At 38.9% G+C, this 21,500-nt stretch overlaps 1 protein-coding gene across 1 annotated transcript in view; it reads left to right on the forward strand.

The window, feature by feature from the left end:
- Positions 1-3,939: 3,939 nt before the first annotated feature.
- Positions 3,940-21,500, forward strand: part of slc30a2 (solute carrier family 30 member 2) — a 131,113-nt gene continuing 113,552 nt past the window's right edge. The window contains exon 1 of the mRNA XM_072557727.1: positions 3,940-4,525. Within this exon, the coding sequence (XP_072413828.1) occupies positions 4,446-4,525 (80 nt within the window). The 5' untranslated portion in view covers positions 3,940-4,445. The remainder of the gene's footprint in view (positions 4,526-21,500) is intronic.

The following is a 21,500-nucleotide window of genomic DNA, read 5'->3' on the forward strand; positions in this document are numbered from 1 at the left end:
AAACTGAAAGAAAATTTGGCAAATGACACAGTGAATAAAGAATGGAAAATAGAGAATTCTTCAAATATCAACCTGACATGTTTCCCACAAGGGTGGATTTGAGCTTGTTTCCTCTAGCTGAAAGAATCAGGAACCAAATGTCATAGTTACACAATAAGGAATCAGTCTTCTAGGACTAAAAGGAAATTTCTTAATTCACACAGCTACCTGTCTTTGTGATTATCTGCCCCCAGACAGTTGAGGATACTCAGTGATTGCACTTATTCAAAACAGATCTTTAGGCACTAGGGGCATCAGGGACTGAGGTGTAGAAATCATGAAAATGGAGTTGATATTGAAGATCAGACGAGATCTTAATGAACAACAGAATAGACTCAAAGGCCTATATTTGCTCCTTTGTGTTACATTCATACATTAATATGCAGAACTGAATTTAGTTTTAATAACATCATTTATCGGAACACATCAGATTTTAAGGTCAAATGAGAGGTTGACATTCCTTGTAAGGATGGCCAAGTTTAGTTACATTTCAAACATGATACATCATTAAAATAATTGTATGTGCTTTCTAATATTCCTCCAAATTACTTCAAAAGGTGCAAATTGATTTTGTAATCCAAACAAGTACATAGTCTCTCAAATGTGGCAAGTAGATAAAATACTAGACTGGATTTTGAAAACATTGTAAATGTGCTGCATAAAGACTAAAAGAAACATGACTGTTTTTCTTGTATGTTGGCCATGTGGTTGTCTTTTTCCAACCTACTTTTAAATCCCACAGTGATGTAGCTAAGGGACAGCTGACTACTGATTTTTGAGGATTGCACCTTTCGCAGATCTCTTTTCTTTAGAAGCACTGGTGTGAGATGATGTATGTGAAATATTGTAGATGTACAAATTAATTCTTTCACATAGCTACTTCTATATTGCCCAACTGAAAATTGTTGAATCTATTTGGTAAAATGGTTTTGAATTACCAACAAGCATACTGGTTGTATAATAGTTGTGCTACTAAATGAGTAATCTCGAGACCTTCTCTAATAATCCTGAGAATAGGAAATCAAATTCAAACCACCACAGAAATTTGAGAAATTGAATTCAACTTAAAAATCTGAAAATAAAAAGCTGGTGCCTATAAAGATCAGATTTTCACACAACACTAATTTGTTCCCAATGGGAAATAGTCATAGAGATGTACAGCATGGAAACAAACCCTTCGGTCCAACACATCCATGACGACCAGATATCCCCACCCAATCTAGCACCCGACCCATATCCCTCCAAACCCTTCCTATTCATATACCCATCCAGATGCCTTTTAAATGTTGCAATTGTACTAGCCTCCACTATTTCCACTGACAGCTCATTTCATATACGTACCACCCTCTGTATGAAAATGTTGCCCTTAGGTCTCTTTTATATATTTCCCCTCGCACCATAAACCTATGCCCTCCAGTTCTGGACTCCCACACCACAGGGAAAATACTTTGTCTATATACCCTATTCGTGCCCCTCATGATTTTATAAACCTTTATAAGGTCACCCTTCAGCCTCTGACACTTCAGGGAAAACAGCCCCAGCCTATTCAGCCTCTCCCTATAACTCAAGCCCGCCAAGCCTGGCAACATCCTTGAAAATAGTTTCTGAACCCTTTCAAGTTTCACAACATCTTTGCAATAGGAAGGAGACCAGAATTGCATGCACTATTCCAGCAGTGGCCTAGCATTTGTCTGTGTAGCAAGAAGGAGAAATTAATTATATGTCATATGGTGAAAGTGAGCAATTATCTTTTTAGAGTCACCATTAATGTTCAAGGTCCTTTTCTGTCAATTAACATTTATTCCCAACATTTATTGCTGGTAAAGTTGGCAATTGCAGCATATCCTACTTGTTCTGAAAAATAGGTTGAACCAGTTTTTGTGAAAAAGATGCAGTTTGTATTGGTTAGACAAAGTGGCTTCCAGGATCATTTTGAAAGCAATTGGTATCAAGTAACATTGATGTGAGAATGATGTCACACATAGGACAGTAGATTAAGTAAACAGAACATTAATGGTAACTCTAAAAAGATAATCTCTCATTTTCACCAGCTGCCATTTCTCCTTCTTGCTACACAGACAAATGTTAGTTATGCTTACCTTTTATCAGTACTTTCATGATGCTAATGCAAATAAATTAATCATATCAAGGACTTTACCTCTAATATTTTGGTGCAACAGATGTCTAGATTCCACACACAACACTTTTATAATGTACTTTGATATGGAAGTACAAGGTGACTGTAGGAAGAAAAGATGGACTAAGAATAATCATTTTACAGCTGACAAGAATGGTGGTTTTGGAAAGGTAAGAAAAGGAATAAAGTATTAGCACTTTAAGCAAATACTGAAAACCTATATTGAGAGTTGGAACAAATGAAGTGCTATTTAATTGGGAAGGTAGCTGAGAATAAAGATGACTAATATTACCTATGTCTTAAAAAAGCTTTAAGAATTATTTAATTTCAGTAGTATGAAATCTACACTGGTAACTCTGATTGGGAGCTCCTTTAGTGCTTAAGGAACAATGTGCAGGTATGATAATTATCATGTATCAATAAACTGTGTAATATTTTTTATCTTAGGCTACTAATATGATGTTTACAGGTTTCATGGGATGTGGCAACACTGTCTAGGCCAAAATTTATCATCTGTCCGTAATTGTCATGGAGAAGGTGAGCTGTCTGCTTGAGCTGCTGAAGTTCTTGGGGTGGCATGTTCCCAACGCAGTGCTATCGGGAAGATGATCCTAAATGTTTTACCCAGTGACTGGGGGGCAAAAAAGAATGTGCCTCCAAGTCAGGATGGCATCTAACTTGGAGGAGAATTTACATGTGGTGATGTCCCTTTTATCTGATGTCCTTGTCCTTTGAGATAATCGAGGTTGCGCATTTGGAAGGTGTAGTCAAGAGAAAATTGATGAGTTACAGCAATGCATCTTGTAGGTAGTACACATTGCTGTCATTGTATGTTCTGAAGAAATTGTATTACACTCAAATTTTAACTGTTTCTCTCTCCACTAATGCTGCCTCATCCAGCTTTTTCTGGTGTTTGTTTTTGACACTACTGTACCGTGCTCATGAACTGCCAGAGAAAGTGATAGGTGCAAGTACAGTTACATAGTTTAAAAGACATTTGAATAAGTTCATGAATAGAAAAGGTTTAGAGGGATATGGCCAAGCATAGGCAGATGGGGCTAGTTTAGTTTGGGAACATGGTCAGCAGTGGACTGGTTGAGCTGAAGGGTCTATTTCCATGTTGTATGACTCAATGATCTTTTTAGATCTAGAAACAAATGTGATGGGAAAGCAAAAAGGAAGAGTGTTTCCTGACAGCATGGTGGACTGTAGTAAACAATGCTGAAAGAGTTATGTTGGCTTAAGTGACAGAGTTATGGGAGAAGAATACATTAGACAGAGATTATAAGCTGCAGGGTTGCAGATCATTGTTTTCCAAAGATGAGTAAATGCTTTCCAGATGGGGAAAAAAGTCATGTGAAGACCCCAAAATTGCCATGTTAAGACTTAGCATAATACAACCTGAATGGAAAAGCTAATAATGGAAAGACTGCAGCAGAGATTGACAGAAATCTGAACAGGACACTCTAACTCGTCTCCTTCCAATGTTCATATACTGCAAATGAGAAATTGCACCACCTGATTACCCCTGACTTGTTTAAAGAGTCCGATGAATTAATGTTGCAAAAGATGGAATCTACGTATCTGAAAGCTCCGTTCTACACATACGCCTATCGAACTCCTCGGATATTCTGGTAAAATGTACTTATGTTGTGGCGGAAAGACTTAACTGCATTTCCAAGGCTAACCTCAAACTGTTGTCAATCATGTTTGTGAGCCAAATGTTGCTCAGTAACGCAAGCGACATGGAATAAATCTCCTGTTAAGCAGTAGAAATACGAAAATTCTGATGTTGAAATATTACCAAGCTGGGAATGTTACAGACTCGATATACCAGGAGCTGCACGAATGCAGTAGATCTGAAGTGCTGTTGCTAATCTCCAGGGAGGGAAAAGTATACACCTCAGCAGCCTTTTGGTCTGAAAGATGTGACAGTACAATACTGTCGGCATACGTCGCATGGTGTGCAATTTTAGTGCTCCGTTCACTCAAAGCCTTTCGGATTGCCCTTTGCACACGACTCACTCTCTATTAACATATAGCACAGCGGGGAAGAGCCCCTCAGTCAAAGGAGCCTCCGCTCAGCAAGAGAAACTTTAACAGGTCGAAAGTGCATGTTGCATTTTCAGTTTTTTTTTCAGTGAAATACGTTATGATTTGAGATGACTTACAAATATATTGACGTGTACTGAAGTGGTTTAACTCTGTCAGAAGGATATCCGGCCAGCGCTTCTTTAAGTTCCATTGCATTGTATTGTTGCAGTTGAAAATGAATCAGTTTATGGATTCAGAAAAAGCTAATCTGATAACTGAAAATAAGGCGAGGATGTACAGTCTACGCTTGAAAAGGTAAGTAGGCAAGCTTACAATGCTGTCATTGTTACAGTACAGCTTGCGTTGAGGAAGATTTCCTCAACACAATGAATTGGTATTCCGTTAATACTCAATGAATCAATTGAAAGAAATTTCCTTTCTTTGGGTTAATTAACCATAATAATCGAGTGTTAAGGTGTGGACTGTATTTTTGTTAACAGCTGTCCAGCAAAATTGCATTTTGCATTTGAAGCATTTGTGTTAAACGGACTGCGATTGCACTGAGACGCTGCTGGTATAGTATGGCTGTGGGTAAATGTTTGGCACACTCATTATTCCATAAATTGATGAATATTTTGCAAATACGCCAGACCATACAGGTGATGCGATCGAGTAAATACAAATTGGTAGGTTTAAAGTAAAATGTGACGAGACTGGACTTCTAATCGGTTCGCTGCAATCCTGTAGATCGGGAGGAGATGCTTCTAAATTCTGGTACCATCGCGTTATCACTTTTTTCCATTTTGTTGGGTTAAGCAAAGATTGAAAGGAAATATGCTGAGAAGATTTTTGGAACCAATTGATGTATCTTGCTGGTTATGTTATCACAAGCTGCAGTCTACATTAGCGCACAAGAGGGAGAACGTGTCTGTTTAGCTGCTGCGATCTAAGATCGTTCGCTTTTATATTAAATTGTGTACAATCTTCATATAATTTATATTCTTTGATATAAGTAACGTCCAGTAGATACATGGTCATTTATTCTAATCTCGCTCGTACACACTTTATATATACGTTCCTGGTTTCATTGTCGAAAGCTTTTCGAAGCAAACGCAGTTTGTGTCATTTTTTTTTCTCCTGGATTTCAAATTTTGTATTCTTGTGAGCTAAAATCTACCCAGAACAAACCCATGTAAAACAGTTTCACCGAAGAAAGTCATTTTCACGGATGGTTTCTCCTCAGACAGTCTGTGATTAATAGCTGATCATTCACTAGATAATGCAAAAGGCAATACTAATGATTGATGCTATTTTGAGGACGGTAGAAATTCGCTCGCCACACATGAGATTGTTTCAATCGTCTGCAGTGTTTCCGTGCCATGTGTTTTCTAAACCCAGAGTGCTGTGTATTTGATACTTCTGACTGAAACATGTACTTTTAAAGGCAAGAAATTGCACAAATACCTTATTATTTTCAAGAGATTCTGAATTAGAATCCAAGTTAGTTACTCCTTGTGTTAAATTCAGCGGTGACAGTAATGACCACAATTATAGTTGCGTCCGATAGAGTAAATGCAGGATTTACAATCCATGCATTTGAAACGAACGTAATTTAAATGGATTAAATCACAGAACAGCACCTGAACAATAAATGCGTTGGTCTTTAGCATTGCACATGCAGGAAAGCAAAGCAAAGCATTCACATATGTCACACTGGTGTGTTCTAAGAATGAGACGGGAATGTAGACAGTTTCTACACGGAGAACGATTAGTTATTAATCTATGGTTGCAACTATTTAGTAAAAACGCTTGGCTGTTTGCCAAAATTAATGCCTACCAATGGAACTGACAGGACCAGTATGCTTAATCCAGCATTTGAGGTTAAACTATTGAATTAAATTTAAAAATACGCTGTACTTGTTCAGCTCAATGCTATCAATTTCATTAATGACTAACCGGAGTTTCCCTGACATATAGTAAACATTCTGCGAATACTGCAACACTAGGCAATGAGATTCTGATATTATGAACGATAATCACTAATTGATGTGGTCTTTCGATGCGGTAAAATCATCCTAAACGCTCTGTGAATTAAGCTGCAGCGATATTTTCGATGGGTCAAATGGAAAAAAAAGGTGCCCTGGCCTGCAATTCCGCCTGTATCACACAACGCTTGGTCCTCACCTGGATTCTACGCCACTGCTGAAATTCAAATACATGATTGGACTTAGGGAGAAGAGCTCCTGTTTCATGTCCCTTATCGGTTTTCCTTGACTGAATTGATATAACTGACCCAGACTGAAAAGACAGACTTGGCTACAGTGGCGTGCTTTCCAAGTGGAAATGAATTTATACATGCTTAATGTAGACTTGAAACCAAGTCGGTAATGGAGGCTGCACTTCAACCATGAAATAGACCTAAGCTGTTGCGTGAAACCAGCCGTTTCAGAGCTGGGACAAATCAATAGCTAATTTATTTGACATGATGCTGTTGTGAAATCGGCGAATCTCATCCCTGCGTTATAAATACATATAAAGTAACTCAATTAAGAAATAGCATTGATAGGTTTTATATGCACAATATTAAATCTTACAGAATTGGAAGAACTTCACGAAGTTTAAATGCCAATCGATGAAATAATGAAAGGCTATTTGAAGAATAAAACACTTATTTCCGAACCCCGGCAGATCTGCAATCTATTCTGAGGATTCAGCATATTTTTCGTTCTAACTATTTTGGCTAGACCTTTCTTTCCCCTCCCCCACTTCCACGCACTCTTGAAACAGTTGGGGATTTCAGATTTAATCTTATCTCTGGAAGAAAATTGCTGATGGCCTAATTTGGTGGAATAGGAGATGAAAATTGTAAATCTGTTAAAGCTCAAATATGAGCATTTAAATAATAAAGCAAGCTGAGGTGAAAGGAGCGATTCTAATGTCATGTTTGAATCTACTGGTAAAATTCGGAGAACAATTTCACATGTCTTCAGCAAATCCTTCTGTATAAAAGAAATGTGTTTTCTGTTGAAATGTTGTAAAGTTTACTTATCCATTGGAGTCCAAAATTATTTCATTAGCAGATCATTCTTCATACATCTAACTAACCTTGGAAACAATAGGATCGTAACAATTCAACAAGAATATTCCTTATTAATTGTGCAGTAATCTAAAGGAAATTTACTAATAACAACTCCATGATTGTAATTTCTCTGCAACAAAAAGATTTGTGCCAGTAAATATGCTTGCTTGTCAAATCATATTTGTTTCTAAAAGAAAGTATTTTAAAACACTGAAATGTGGAATCTTATGAAACTAACTCAATCCACCTAAAATACCAATCATGAATCGCAAAAGTGGTGTTGCTGACACACTGATTTGCAGATTCAGAGGTAGGCCTCAGAAAACAAATAACTGCATCTTGAGAGCTATAGATTCGGTCACATTGTATGTTCTAATGCTAAAAATTTACATTTGAAATGCTTCCACAAAGAATGTGGCATTGCTGTGTAGTATCACATCTGTTTGCATTAAGTAGCTTTAAAATAACTGACAATTTATTTATTTACAAAAGTGATTTTTTTCACTTTTGAGGACAAGGTAAAGATAGTATTCTACAGTTCTGATAGATATGATTAAGACCAGATGCACTTCGTATACATTTAAAATGACATTTATTGAAATTCCAAATATGCACGGAACAAATTAGAACATCAGCTATACAACAAGCCTTTTCAGACTTTTCAATCTATCCAACTGTTAGCAATTTACCATAAGGTGTCATGGTTGTGTACTATCCCATGGCGTTTCTGCAATAATATAACAGAGCATATAATCCAAAAGGACAGGAGTTGTAACCTCCTGCAGTATTCTGGAGAACAAGATAAAATATTATATGAAAGGAATAGAACTCAATAGCTAAGGATGCTCCTTTGCAAATTAGAATTCTTTAAAGTACACGTAAGGCACAGTTTGTGATTCACAATGCTAAGGATTTTAAATGCAAGAACATACTAGAGCAGATTTTAGTATTTATAGTAATAAATATTCATAGTAATTCATGTTTTTTGAAATTGTTGATTTATTTTCTGAGATGCCTGCTTTTTTTAGTTATGGTTTGTTTTCCTTCAGAAAATTTTACTCTCTTTAACTGATGACCAGAATTTCATTTGCACTTAGTATTTTACTAATGGACTAATGCATTGGTTTTGAGAAGTCACAAAATGTTTCAATCAAACTTTGAATATTGGTATCCAAGTCTGATCGCAATCTCTAATAAAAGGGAAAAGAAGGGAATTTTGCATCTGCAGTTACCTTGTGTAAAATCTGCATTGTGTACTTCTTGAAAGTGAAGGTAATAGCCATGAAAACCAGCTATAGATTGCAGTACTCCTTTTTTGTAGGGTGGTTCTTCAATAGCATCAGGAATGATGGAACCATTCTTGGTTGTGCAACAATATTTTGTTCATAAGAAACTCAGCAGGTCTAGCAGCATCTGTGGGAGAAATTTGTCCAGAATCCGCAGTTCTTTGTTTTATAATATTATTTCCAGTATTTCTTCAATATATTGACACTGTTGGTTTCCAAACAGTTGTCTGGTTTCAAGATCATTGGTAAGCACCATCTGAGTAATTGAATGTAAAATGTATTTGTTGATGTAGCATTAATATGTGGAATTCTAAATCATACAAGCTTGCCACCCACACTACCCTGTGATGTCTTACTCTTGAAGGAAACTCCATTTCCCAGTGTTTTCTCACCCTAGATTTGACTAGAAGTAAAATGGTGAATATGTTGTCTCACTAAAACATAACTTTTGTTAACTGTTTGGTACATAGGAGCACTGTAGATTGTCTGATGTAGGACAATGTTCCCTTGTAATGGATTAAAAAGGTGACATGAAAACTTCATGCTCTGGTAATCTTTTTTCTACAATGAGTCAAACCTGTTTCAGATATGTTCTGCAGGTTAGCTTGCAGCAGATGATACAACTCTATGGTAGCTCTTGTTGTGATGCAGAAGCAGCATTGGCATGTATTCGTAGACAAATCCATGTAGTAGACATGTATAAGTGCAGGGAACAAGCTGGTAATGGGTACAGATGCAATATTGCATCAGTATTTGGATTTATACAAACTGCTTCTGATTTAAATAATGCAACATGTTTAGAAAGCCCCATCAATGCTTACAGTGGAGTGAAAATACCACTAACAACTGACTGTAATGACTGAAGCCAATTTACTTGAATAAAATGCTAATTTCTTAGGTGCTCGAATACTTTGAAAAACCAATTGAGTGTGTGCATTAATAGAACAAATCACAAACACTTTCATAAAGATGATTTAAAAATTAGCTTGAGCACGGCAAACCCCAAATTATTTATTTCCATATTTTAAATAGAAATAGAGTGCGAACCTGGATGATTTATTAGTGTGGAAACAGGCCCCTCAGCCCAACAAGTCCACACCAACCCTCCGAAGAGTAACCCACCCAAGCCCCTTTTCCCTCTGACTAATGCACCTAGCACTATGGGCAATTTAGCACGGCCAATTCACGTGGCCTGCACATCTTCAGACTGTGGGAGGAAACTGGAGCACCTGGAGGAAACCCATGCAGACAAAGGGAGAATGTGTAAATTCCACGCAGACAGTTGCCCAAGGTTGGAATTGAACCCGGGACCCTGGTGCTGTGAGGCAGCAGTGCTAACCACTGAGCCACCATGCCACCCCATTTTACTGTGGAACCAATTCTATTTCCAACATTCAACCTTCACTGAAATGTACTTGCAGCACTAACCATATTGGTCATGCCAGCATCCATTTAAGCTATGCTGAATCTAGCTTGCAATCTAGAAGAAAGTCCAGGCCTTCTGCATGTATTATCATATTATATTCATTACCATCATAAATACATTTTAATGTGTTTTTGATATGACAATGTCCAATGCCTCCTTTTACTCTGCAGTTTTCATGTCATACAACACTTTTTACAGTTGTTTGTTGCTTAACTTTTCACTATTTGTAGATAGTTATACTTTCAGGTGGAATATAAGATTTTAGGCGGAATCATTCATCCATACTGAACTATTTCTGATTAATGAGTAACGTTCTATGATATGATTCAAAGTAATCACTGAGAGTGCTGTAAATCAGCCAAGCTGCACCTTGTTTTCAATTCATCAATCCATGGTCCTTCAAATGCAGCTCTGTGTGAGAAGAATAAACTTCTGATACATACCCTAAGATGTTCTAGCTGAAGCATCGACCTGACTTTCAGATTCATTTAATCTGTTAGTTTTTGCAGTATTTCTTTTAGTTGCCTTAATTTTTGATCCCAAGCTGGTTTTGCATGGTCAGTTGACAACATGACAGTCAACACTGTGATCGAGTGATACCTGCTGTGTTCCACACTCTGTTGTGCATTAGCTGCAAAAGTAAGCATTAGGTGGAGAAGTTGCATAATTTATTGATTTTTATTTTTCCTGGGCTATCCTTTCAGCAAGCTAAGGTTTTTAATTTCTGTTCACCTCGTTCACTATCATAGAGTCACAGAAGTTTACAAAAAGAAAAAAGGCCTTTTGGCCCATCATATCTGTGTCAGTCAAAAACAATCACACAATTATTCAAATCCCATTTTACACCACTTGGCCCATTGCCTTGAATTCCTTGGTATTGCAAGTACACATCTAAACACTACTAAAATATAATAAAGATTTCTGCCTTTACCACATTTATAGGCAGTGAATTCAGATTTCCACCACTCTCTGGTGAAAAAGCTGTTCCTCACATCTCCTTTTGCTTCTTACCTTTTAAATCTATGCTCCTGGACATTGATTGCTTCAAGTAAGGGGAAAACTTTATTCCTGTCTATGCCCCTCATAATTTTATACACCTCAGTTATGTCCCTCTCAATCTCCTCTGCTGTGAGGAAATCAACCTCAGTCTGTCTAATCTCTCTTTGAAACTCTCCACCCAGTCAACATCTTGGTAATTCTAACCTGCACTCTCTCCAGTGCTGTCTCATCTCTCCAGTAACATGAATTCCAGAATTGCACAAAATACTTGAGATGTGGCCTAAGCAATGTATTATGTAGTTCCAAGAGTGTTGTGCTGGAAAGACACAGCAGGCCAGGCAGCATCCGAGGAGCTAAAGAATCGACGTTTCGGGCAGAAGTCCTTCATCAGAAATGCCCGAAACATTGACTCTCCTGCTCCTCGGATAATGCCTGACCTGTGCCTTTCCAGTACTACACTCTTGACTCTGATCGCTAGCATCTGCAGCCCTCATTTCTCCTGTTATATGGTTCCATCGTAATCCCCCTACTGTTAAACTCTCTGCCTTGGCTAATAAAGACAAGTATCCTATATGCCTCCCTAACTACTTTTATCCATTTGTCCTGATACTTTAAGGGACTGGTACACATTCATGGTAAGGTTGCTCTGATCCTTAGTGCTGCTCAGAATGCCTACATGTATTAGAACAGCACAGCACACAAACAGGCCCTTTGACCCACCGTGTCTGCACCTACATGATGCCATTCAAAACTAATCCCATCTGCCTATGCATGGTTGAGATCCCTCTATTTGTTGCCTGTTCATGTATCTGTCTAATGCCTCTTAAATGTATCTGCTTCAACCACCTCCTCTGGCAGTGCGTTCCAGGCACTTACCACCCTGGGAAAAAGGCTATGACTATCCACCCCAACCATGTCTCTCCATAACATTTTGGACTTCTATCAGCCTCCAAATCGCTACTGAATACAATTCAAGTTTATCTAAACACTCCTCATAACTTAAATTCAGGCAATACCCTGGTAACCCTCTTTTGCACCTTCTCCAAAGCCTCCACATTCTTCTGGCAACCAGAACTGCATAAAATATTTCAAATGTGGTCTAACTAAAATTTTATACAGCTGCAACAAGACTTGTAAAATTCTATAATGAATGCCTGACTGATTGAAGGCAAGCATGCTATACTCCTCCTTTTACCACCTTATCCATTTTGTGTTACCACATTCAGGGAGTTATGGGCTTGCACCCCAAGATCCCTCTGCATATCAATGCTTCTCAGGGCCCTGCCACTTATTTTCCTGTTGCATTTGACCTCCCAAATTCTGACACTTATCTGGATTAAACTCCCATCTGCCATTTTTCCACTCAACTTTCTGACTGATCCATATCCTGCTGTATCCTTTGACAACTTTCCTCACTATCCATAGCTCCAAGTTTTGTGTCACCTGCAAACTTACCCATCAGTTCACCTACATTTTCATCCAAGTCCTTTATATATAAAGTAACTTGTGTTCCCATGCCTTATTTGTCCAGTTTGTGCATTTATACTGATTGAATTACTTTTGCCACTAATCAGCCCATCTTACCAGCTTGCCTATATCTTCCTGTAATCGAAGGTTATCCTCATCAGTATTTTCCACCATACCAATTTTGTATCATCGGTGAACTTACCAATCACACCCCCCACTCCACAATGTTCAAATCAAAATCATCTGCATAAACCACAAACACCAAGGGTCCCAACACTGTCCCTGTGGGATCTCACTGGTAACAGACTCTCAGTCTGGAAAACACCCCTCAACTATTATCCTTTGCTTCTTGCCACTCAGCCAGTTGTGGATCCAATTTGCTAAATTTCCTTGGATCCTGTGGGATTTTATCAAAAGCTGTGCAGAAGTTCAAGCAGACTGCACCAAAAGCATTGCCATCATCTAAACAATTGGTCATCACTTTGAAAAATTCAATCAAATTGGTCAGACACAAAATCAGGCTGACTGTTCTTGATCAATTTCTGCTTCTCCAAATTCTACCCCTCAGAATTGTTTTGAATAGCTGCCCCCTGCCCCCACTGAAGTTAGACTCATAGCCTATATTTTTCTGGGTTAATCCTTGCTCCCTCCTTGAATAAAGGACCATATTGGTTGTGTCCTTTCCTGTTGCCAGATTTTGCATGTACTGGTACTATTTCCTCCCTTGCATCACTCAACAACCTGGAATATGTTTCATCTGGCCGTAGAGATTGATCTACTTTTGAACCTGTCAGAATCTCCTCTTTCTCTATGCTAACTTCTTTAATTATATCACAGACCTTCTCCCTGATGTTTATATTCATATTGTCCCGCTCACTAGTAAACTCCAAAACAAAATATTCATTTAGAACTTTACACCACTGGCTCCATGCACAAACTACTGCCATGGTCTTTAATGGGACTTCACTTTCTCTCATTATTCTTTTACCCATAATATGCCTGTAGAGCAACTTAAGATTTTCCTTTATTTTACTTCCGAACAGTCAGCCCCTGAAATAATGGCCATTAATAATAGCCTCCGAGTTGTCAGTATTAATGTTGACCTGAGAACATTAAACTGCTTGCCTGCCAAGCCTGTGACCTTAGTGCAATCCTCTACACTGCTGAGGTTTAGGCAACATACGTAAAGCTAGAAAAAGAGGTTAACAGTTTTCGCCTTTACTGTCTCAGGCATTTATTTCCTGTAGTGTGCTAGTTCCATCAACAAACTCTAACTGCTAATTCACCGATGCTTACGTTGGTTCAGCTATGTTCATTAAATGTATTACAGCTGTATATCTAAAGACATTCCTTCTGTTGAACTGGACACTAGGTCGTGGGTTCCTGCAGGTGCTACAGTATCCTTGTAGCACCTGCAGGAACCCATGACCCAGTGTCCAGTTCAACAGAAGGAATGTCTTTAGATATACAGCTGTAATACATTTAATGAACATAGCTGAACCAACGTAAGCATCGGTGAATTAGCAGTTAGAGTTTGTTGATGGAACTAGCACACTACAGGAAATAAATGCCTGAGACAGTAAAGGTGAAAACTGTTAACCTCTTTTTCTAGCTTTACGTATGTTGCCTAAACCTCAGCAGTGTAGAGGATTGCACTAAGGTCACAGGCTTGGCAGGCAAGCAGTTTAATGTTCTCAGTCAGGTTGCTGTTGTCCTACATTTTCTTACTCAACTTGGCAACAACCACTGCAACTTTTTATGATGTGTATATTGATTTTAGCATCAATTGGCAGATTGCTGGTGATTGTGGAGCCTTGATATGTAAAGTTAATAACAACTTCAACATCACATTGTCAATGCGGATAAGATTGGAATATGACTATAAAATCTATCTTTCTGATGTTGATGGTTGAACCAAACTCTTTGTCACTGCAAGTCCTAAGTATGGGACATTGATGAGCATTGTCAACTCTCTGATGAGGACTTGGCATACTTTTGTTTTGGATCTTTAAGCAAGCAAGATTGAACAGCTCTCTGTCAGTTTTGATGTCAGTGGACATCTTCTGTAGATGAACTGAAGGCGTTTGGCAGCATCAAAGCAAAGAATCTGCCAAAGTGGGGGCTGTGCTCGAACACAACACACTTTGTCTCCATTGCAGATCTCAAAGGATTTTTGTGTTGCCTGATTAGACTTGACCTTACCATCAGATGGTCATAAAAAGAGGAAATTGCATTGAGAAACTTCAGTAGGCTGCAAGCTTTCTCCAGCAGTTTATAGACCCTGTCACTGCTCACACTGTTGAATGTTTTGGTGAATGATTAATGAAAGAAATATACATGACTTCTTTTGGTCATAGCACTTTTCTTGCTGTTGGACTAAAAATTATGTAAATTATAAATCTTCCAGTTCTGAAACCACTCTGGGATTGATGCATTAATCCAGAATCTACAGTATAATAAAGCTCACATGGGCAAATATCTTTCTCCTGGTTATCAGTCAGGAGTGTCATGTTAATGATGATAGTCCTTGGGTTATTTTATTTATAAGAGTAAAGCACATAATAAGTCATGAAGACAGTATGACAATAAATCAAATGATTTGTGTGTGTGCAGCTTGCAAGCCCATAGCGGACTAACTGGCAGATAGAGTTGGAACATTGTATACACACAAGACATGTAGTCCTTATTGGCGACCTTTCTTAAAGGCCAGGTACACACATAACAGGGAGATGCCTTGATATTGATTGTAGTTGTTGCAGTCACTCTTGTGTTTGTACAGGGATACAATCCTTGTATTAGGCACATCCAGAGACAGAAGTTTGTGCAGATGTTGCAGGAGTGGCAGTTTACTGTGCTTGATATATTCAGGTAGAAAGCATCAACATTTGGAGCTTAGTCCATGGCTTTGCCATGCTGCTGCCTGGTGAGTTCAATATCCATGACAACCAGAACAAGCAGGGCTTCTCTGATGTCTAGAGATTCCTTTAGTGGCAGTGTTCTCCCTGGAATAAAACTAGAGATGATGTTCCACCCACCTCTCAAACTGTTCATTATAATTGGTCATGACTTCCCTGTCTTTTCTTTTATTTGGGGCTGCTGTGTTGATGGACTGATTTGTTTTCTTTGATCCCTTCATGCATGCATGTCCCTGATATTTCCTATGCAAAGGTTATCCAAATGTTCTAGAAGAGCTTAAGAACCTTTATTTCAAGCAGCTCTTAGTGGTTTCAAAACTTTCTTGATTTCAAAAGGACAGAAAGAGTCAAGACAGCTGAATTTGAAATTAGAATTTTATTGTCAAATGTACACAAGTGTAGGAATATGTGTACAGTTTAATGTGTACAAAGTCACCATTCTCTAATGCCATCTTGGTTACAAAGCCAGAAATTTAAAATAAAAAGAAAAGCAGAGGTAAAAGAAAGCTAAAACGTAATGCTACAGATTATCTGGTGTACTGCGCTGTATTCTTCTATGTTCTATGTTCTATGAAACATCCACATTTTGTAGTTTATCATATCTCCATAGGGATGTTTGGAACCACTGATGCAGGTGATGGGCTGCTTGACATTGGCTCCTCACCCGTTTGTAAAGAGCATCATTACTCTGCTATTTCAAGCCTGTCCAAGCCTCTGGACTGGTATCGAGGTGCTCTTGACTTATTATACCAGTACTGCCTACCTAAAAGCTTTGTCCCTTGAGGTGGCTAAGGACAGACAGGCAGGAGGCTGGGAGAACACAGCAAGCCAGGCAGCATCAGGAGGTGGATAAGTCGGCGCTTTGGGTGTAACCCTCCTTCAGGACAATGTTGAGTCCTCCGGGCTGTAGGGTACCCAGGTGGACCAATTCAATAATTCTCCAATTTCAAAAAACGTCCCTTCCCATCCCATAACTCACTTCCCAGCCCCTCCCGTTCCACTCCTCCCTGCCACTAACTGGATTCATTCCTCCCATCGATCAACCAGGTTGTACCCTCTGCCTATCTTCACCTATCCCTACTTCACTAAGCTGCCCTCACCACCCTCTTTTAACTCAGCAACCCCCACACCCATCCCCTACACCCATCCCCAGTCCTGAAGAAGGGTTACACCGAAATGTTGACTTCTCCACCTCCTGTTGCTACCTAGCTTGCTATGTTTTTCCAGCCTCCTGCCTGCCTATTTTGGAATCCAGCATCTGCAGTTTTTTTTTGTCTCTAACCAAGTTTTTGTTGATAAACTGTCAAGCATTGAAGTGCAGAAATGCACTGAAAGTGGATCAAAGATGTCCCATGAGGGTTCTTAGAGGCTGGCTCAAGTTGGATACAAATGTCAGTAAATGTGGAGTGTGGGTGGCCTGTGGCCTGTGCCTGTGGAGTGTATCCTGAGATGTTGGGGCCTGATGTCCAAAATCAATTCAGGAAATCATGTAGTTGTGCCTGGACTGCTTCTTGTGCCCATAGTGGAAGCTCTACGTCCTTAAATTTCTTAAGTGAAGAACCTTTCAGAACCCTTTAAATGCTTTAGAGAAGAGAGAACAGGTCTGCTCTCAATTTCCTTTTGATTGTTAGTTACAAAGACAGAAAGAAAATCCTGAAGTCACTAATACAATGCTGTAAAGCTTGCAGATTGAGAAAGTGAAACTGGTGTAATGTCATGAAGACTGAAGAGAACAGTTGTTAAAGTATATTAATGACAACATGAAAGAAAACTATCCACAAACTTTACATCAGAGGGAATTTATTGACATCTGGAGAGCTTTCAAGTAACACCAGATAATCTGTAGCATCACTGTTGTAATGTTTGCAGTGCTACTTGTGAAATGAAGAGCAGTTTGAGATGCAACAACATATACCGATATATGGTTTAACAAGCTGTCAAAATGATAAATAACTGCTATTGGTGTGATAGTATTATTGAACTGGTGATAAATTACTCTACCCAATGAGTGTGCAATAGTGAAAGAAGATAGAGTTGAGCAGGCATTTGCGTTATATTTTTCAACAGCTGTGTCTTACACAAGCGTTTTGATATTCTTCTTGAACTCAACAGCTGTGTGTCTCATCCCATAGGTGCTTACCTTAGCTGTTAGTTTATGGATACTTTACTTCAGATGAGATACCGAGTATTTATGATTTATTATCTTCTTTCTTCATGCCTATATGTGTGTCTGAAGGAAAAAAACATCCATGGCCCATTGTCCTCTTAAAAAAATCAAAACAAAATTTTATGTAATTTGAAAGAATGCAGCAATGAATGCAGGTAAGAATCACTAAAAGCATTAATTACCTGAAGTAACACTCATGTTATTCTGTCCTCACAGGTACAATGCTCAAACAAAATGAAATGCCGAGGAATGCGACACCTTTCCAACATTACCTCTTACTCTACATCCCTCATTACTACATGACACACCGTTTAGGATTCCAAGCTCCCACTTGGAAGAAGCCAAGGTTGCTCAGGTTAAATTTAGATTACCTACAGTATGAAAACAGGCCCTTCGGCCCAACAAGTCCACACCGACCCTCTGAAGAGTAACCCACCCAGACTCATTCTTGTACCCTATATTTACCCTGACTAATGCACCTAACACTATGGGCAATTTAGCATGGCCAACGCACGTTGATTATGGGAGAAAACCGGCATACCCAGAGGAAACTACACAGTTACCAGAGGTGGGAATCGAACCCGGGTCCCTGCCACTGTGAGGTAGCAGTGCTAACCACTGAGCCACCGTGTCATCATAGATGGTTATTCCATCTCTGTACAAGTAAGCAGGGCAAATTCTCAAATCAATAAACACTAATTCAATCAAAATATTGCAGATGCTGGAAATCTGAAGTAGAAGATAAAATCCTGGACTCAATGGGTCTAGCAGCACCTACACAAGAGAGCAAAAGACTTAACATTTTGTTTGGATGAGCTTTGGTCAGAACCATTATAATGGATTTTCCAGTTGACTTGTACCCAAGACAGGGGTTTTATTAAAGAGACCCAGCCAGCATGCTGCTGAGGAAAGTTTGAAACTTTGACAGTTATAGAAAATATTTATTGTTCATGGCATTAATATTTGTCTCATGTAAGGCAATATTCAATGAGAGTGTGTTGATGAGGCACTGTTGAATTATTTTTGATCTTGCTGAATTATAGATGATTCTTGTTATCAAATGGCAACCAGCAGCAAATTCTGCTGTCAGTGTTACTCCATCAGAATTGGGGGAAATCATGCATTAAAAAACTTTGTTGACACAAAATTGGGAAATTTTGATGATTACAATATATGGAAAAGTAGTCACATGTCCTTAATCAAATTTTTCCTTTTTGGTTTTCCTTTCCTCAAAATAACTAAGAACCCTATTTAAAAATAGGGACCTAATTATGTAACAGTTATCATGCTAAATTCAAATAATTATTTCGGGGTGAAATCTAATATCATTGGACTATATATAGAAAACATTTTTGGGAGCCTCTTGCTGAAATGCTGATGGATCTTTCGGGACCTTTTAAGGAAATTGTTTTGATGAACAGAGCAAGTTTTAGGATTGCTCTAGTTTTTAATTTGTTTTACATGTGTGCCCTGTTTCCTTAAAGGAGTAACTAAAAGGCTATTGTACTTATTATGTCTCCAAACTATACAGCAATGATACCCCAGCCTTTAGAACATAGGACATTCTAGCACAGTACAGGCCCTTCTGCCCTCTGTGCTGACCTGTGGAACCAATCTGAAGCCTATCTATTTTAAACCATTCCATTTTCAACCAAATGTTTATCCAATGACCATTTAAATGCCCTAAAAGTTGGCAAGTCTTCTACTGTTGCAGGCAGTGTGTTCCATGCCCAATACTCTGAGTAACAAACTACCTCTGATATCTGTCCAATATCTGTAATCCCTCAATTTAAAGCTAGCCATCACCATCCGAGGAAAAAGGCTCTCACTGTCTAGGTGATCTAATCCTCTGATTAATCTTATGTCTCAATTAAATCACCTCTCAATCTTCTTCTCTCTAATGAAAACAGCCTCAAATCCTTCCGCCTTTCCTCCATACCGGGCAGCATCCTAGTAAGTCTCCTCTGCACCCTTTCCAAAGCTTCCACATCCTTCCTGTAATATGGTGGCCAGAACTGGATGTAATACTCCAAGTGTGGCTGTACCAGAGTTTTGTACAGTTGCACCATGACCTCGTGGCTCCAAAACTCAATCCCTCTACCAATAAAAACTAACACACTGTATACCTGAACAACTCTGTCAATCTGGGTAGCAACTTTCAGGGATCTATGCACATGCACAAGATCTCTCTGCTCATCTACACCACCAAGAAACTTACTATTAGCCCAGTACTTTTTATTATTGTTGCTCCTTCCAAAGTGAATCACCTCATTTTTTTTACACTAAACTCCATTTGTCACCTCTCAGCCCAGCTCTGCAGCTGATCTATGTCCCTCTGTAACCTGCAATATTCTTCGGCACTATCAACAACACTGCCGACCTTAGTGTCATTTGCAAATTTAATAACCCATCCTCCACACCCTCATCCAGGTCATTTAAAAGTATGACTAACTGCAGTGACCCCAAAACATATTCTTGCGGTACACCACTAATAATTGAACTCCAGGTGAACATTTCCCATCAATCACCACTTTATCTTCTTTCAGCTAGATAATTTTTGATCCAAACCACTAAATCACCCTCAATTCTATGCCTCTGTATTTTGTGTAATAGTTTACCATGGATAACCTGATCAAATGCCTTACTGAAATCCATGTACACCACATCAACTGATTTACTCTCATCCACCTCTTTGATCGCCATCTCAAAGAACTCAATATGATTTGTAAGGCATGACCTACCCTTCACAAAACTGTGTTAACTATCCCTAATCAATTTATTCCTCTCTTGATGATTATAAATCCCTTCTCTTACGACCTTTCCCAACACTTTGCCCAGAACGAAAGTAAGGCTCACTGGTCTATAATTGCCAGGGTTATTTCTACTCCCCTTCTTGAACAAGGGGACAACATTTGCTATCTGGCACTATTCTTGTAGACAATAACTACATAAAGATCAAAGCCAAAAGCTCTGCAATCTCCTCCCTGGCTTCCAGAGAATCTGAGGATAAATGTAAATCTGGCTCAGGGGACTTCACTATTTTCTCACATTCCAGAATTGCTAACACCTCCTCCTTGTGAACCTCAATCCCATCTAGTCTCGTAACCTGTCTCTCAGTACTCTCCTTGGCAACATTGGCATTTTCCTGTGTGAATACTAATAGTCATTTAACACTTCCCCATTTCCTCAGACTCTACGCACAACTTCCCACTACTATCCTTGATTGTCTCTAATCTTTCTCTAGTCATTCTTTTATTCCTGATGTACCTATAAAAAGCTTTATGGTTTTCCTTGATCCTATCTGCGAACAACGTCTCCTGTCCCTTTCTGGCTCCTCTTAGCTCTTGCTTTAGGTCTTTCCTGGCTAATTTGGAACTCTCAAGTGCCCTAACTGAGCCTTCATGTTTCATCTTAACATAAGCCTCCTTCCTCTTGACAAGACATTCAACTTCTTTAGTAAGCCATGGCTCCCTCACTCGACCACTTCCTCCCTGATTGGTAGGTACATTCTTATCAAGTACGTGCAGTAACTTCCTTGAATAAGCTCCGCATTTCAATTGTGCCCATCCTATGCATCCTAAAACTTGCCTAATGTCATCATAATTACTTTTGCCCTGCGGTATGTACCTATCCCTTTCCATTGCTAAAGTAAACATAACCGAATTGTGGTCACTATCACCAAAGTACTCACCTACCTCCAAATCTAACACCTAGCCAGGTTCACTACCCTCTACCAAATCCAATGTGGCCTCCCCCCCCCTCTCCCATCTTGTTGGCTTGTCTACATACTGTGTCAGGAAACCATCTGCATGCATTGGACAAAAACTGACCCATCTAAAGTACTCAAACTATCGTATTTCCAGTCAATATTTGGAAAGTTAAAGTCCCCCATAACAACTACCCTCTTACTCTTGCTCCTATCCAGCATTATCTTTGCTATCCTTTTCCCTA

The sequence above is a fragment of the Chiloscyllium punctatum genome, chromosome 3, assembly GCF_047496795.1.
Source record: "Chiloscyllium punctatum isolate Juve2018m chromosome 3, sChiPun1.3, whole genome shotgun sequence".
Classification (NCBI taxonomy): domain Eukaryota; kingdom Metazoa; phylum Chordata; class Chondrichthyes; order Orectolobiformes; family Hemiscylliidae; genus Chiloscyllium; species Chiloscyllium punctatum.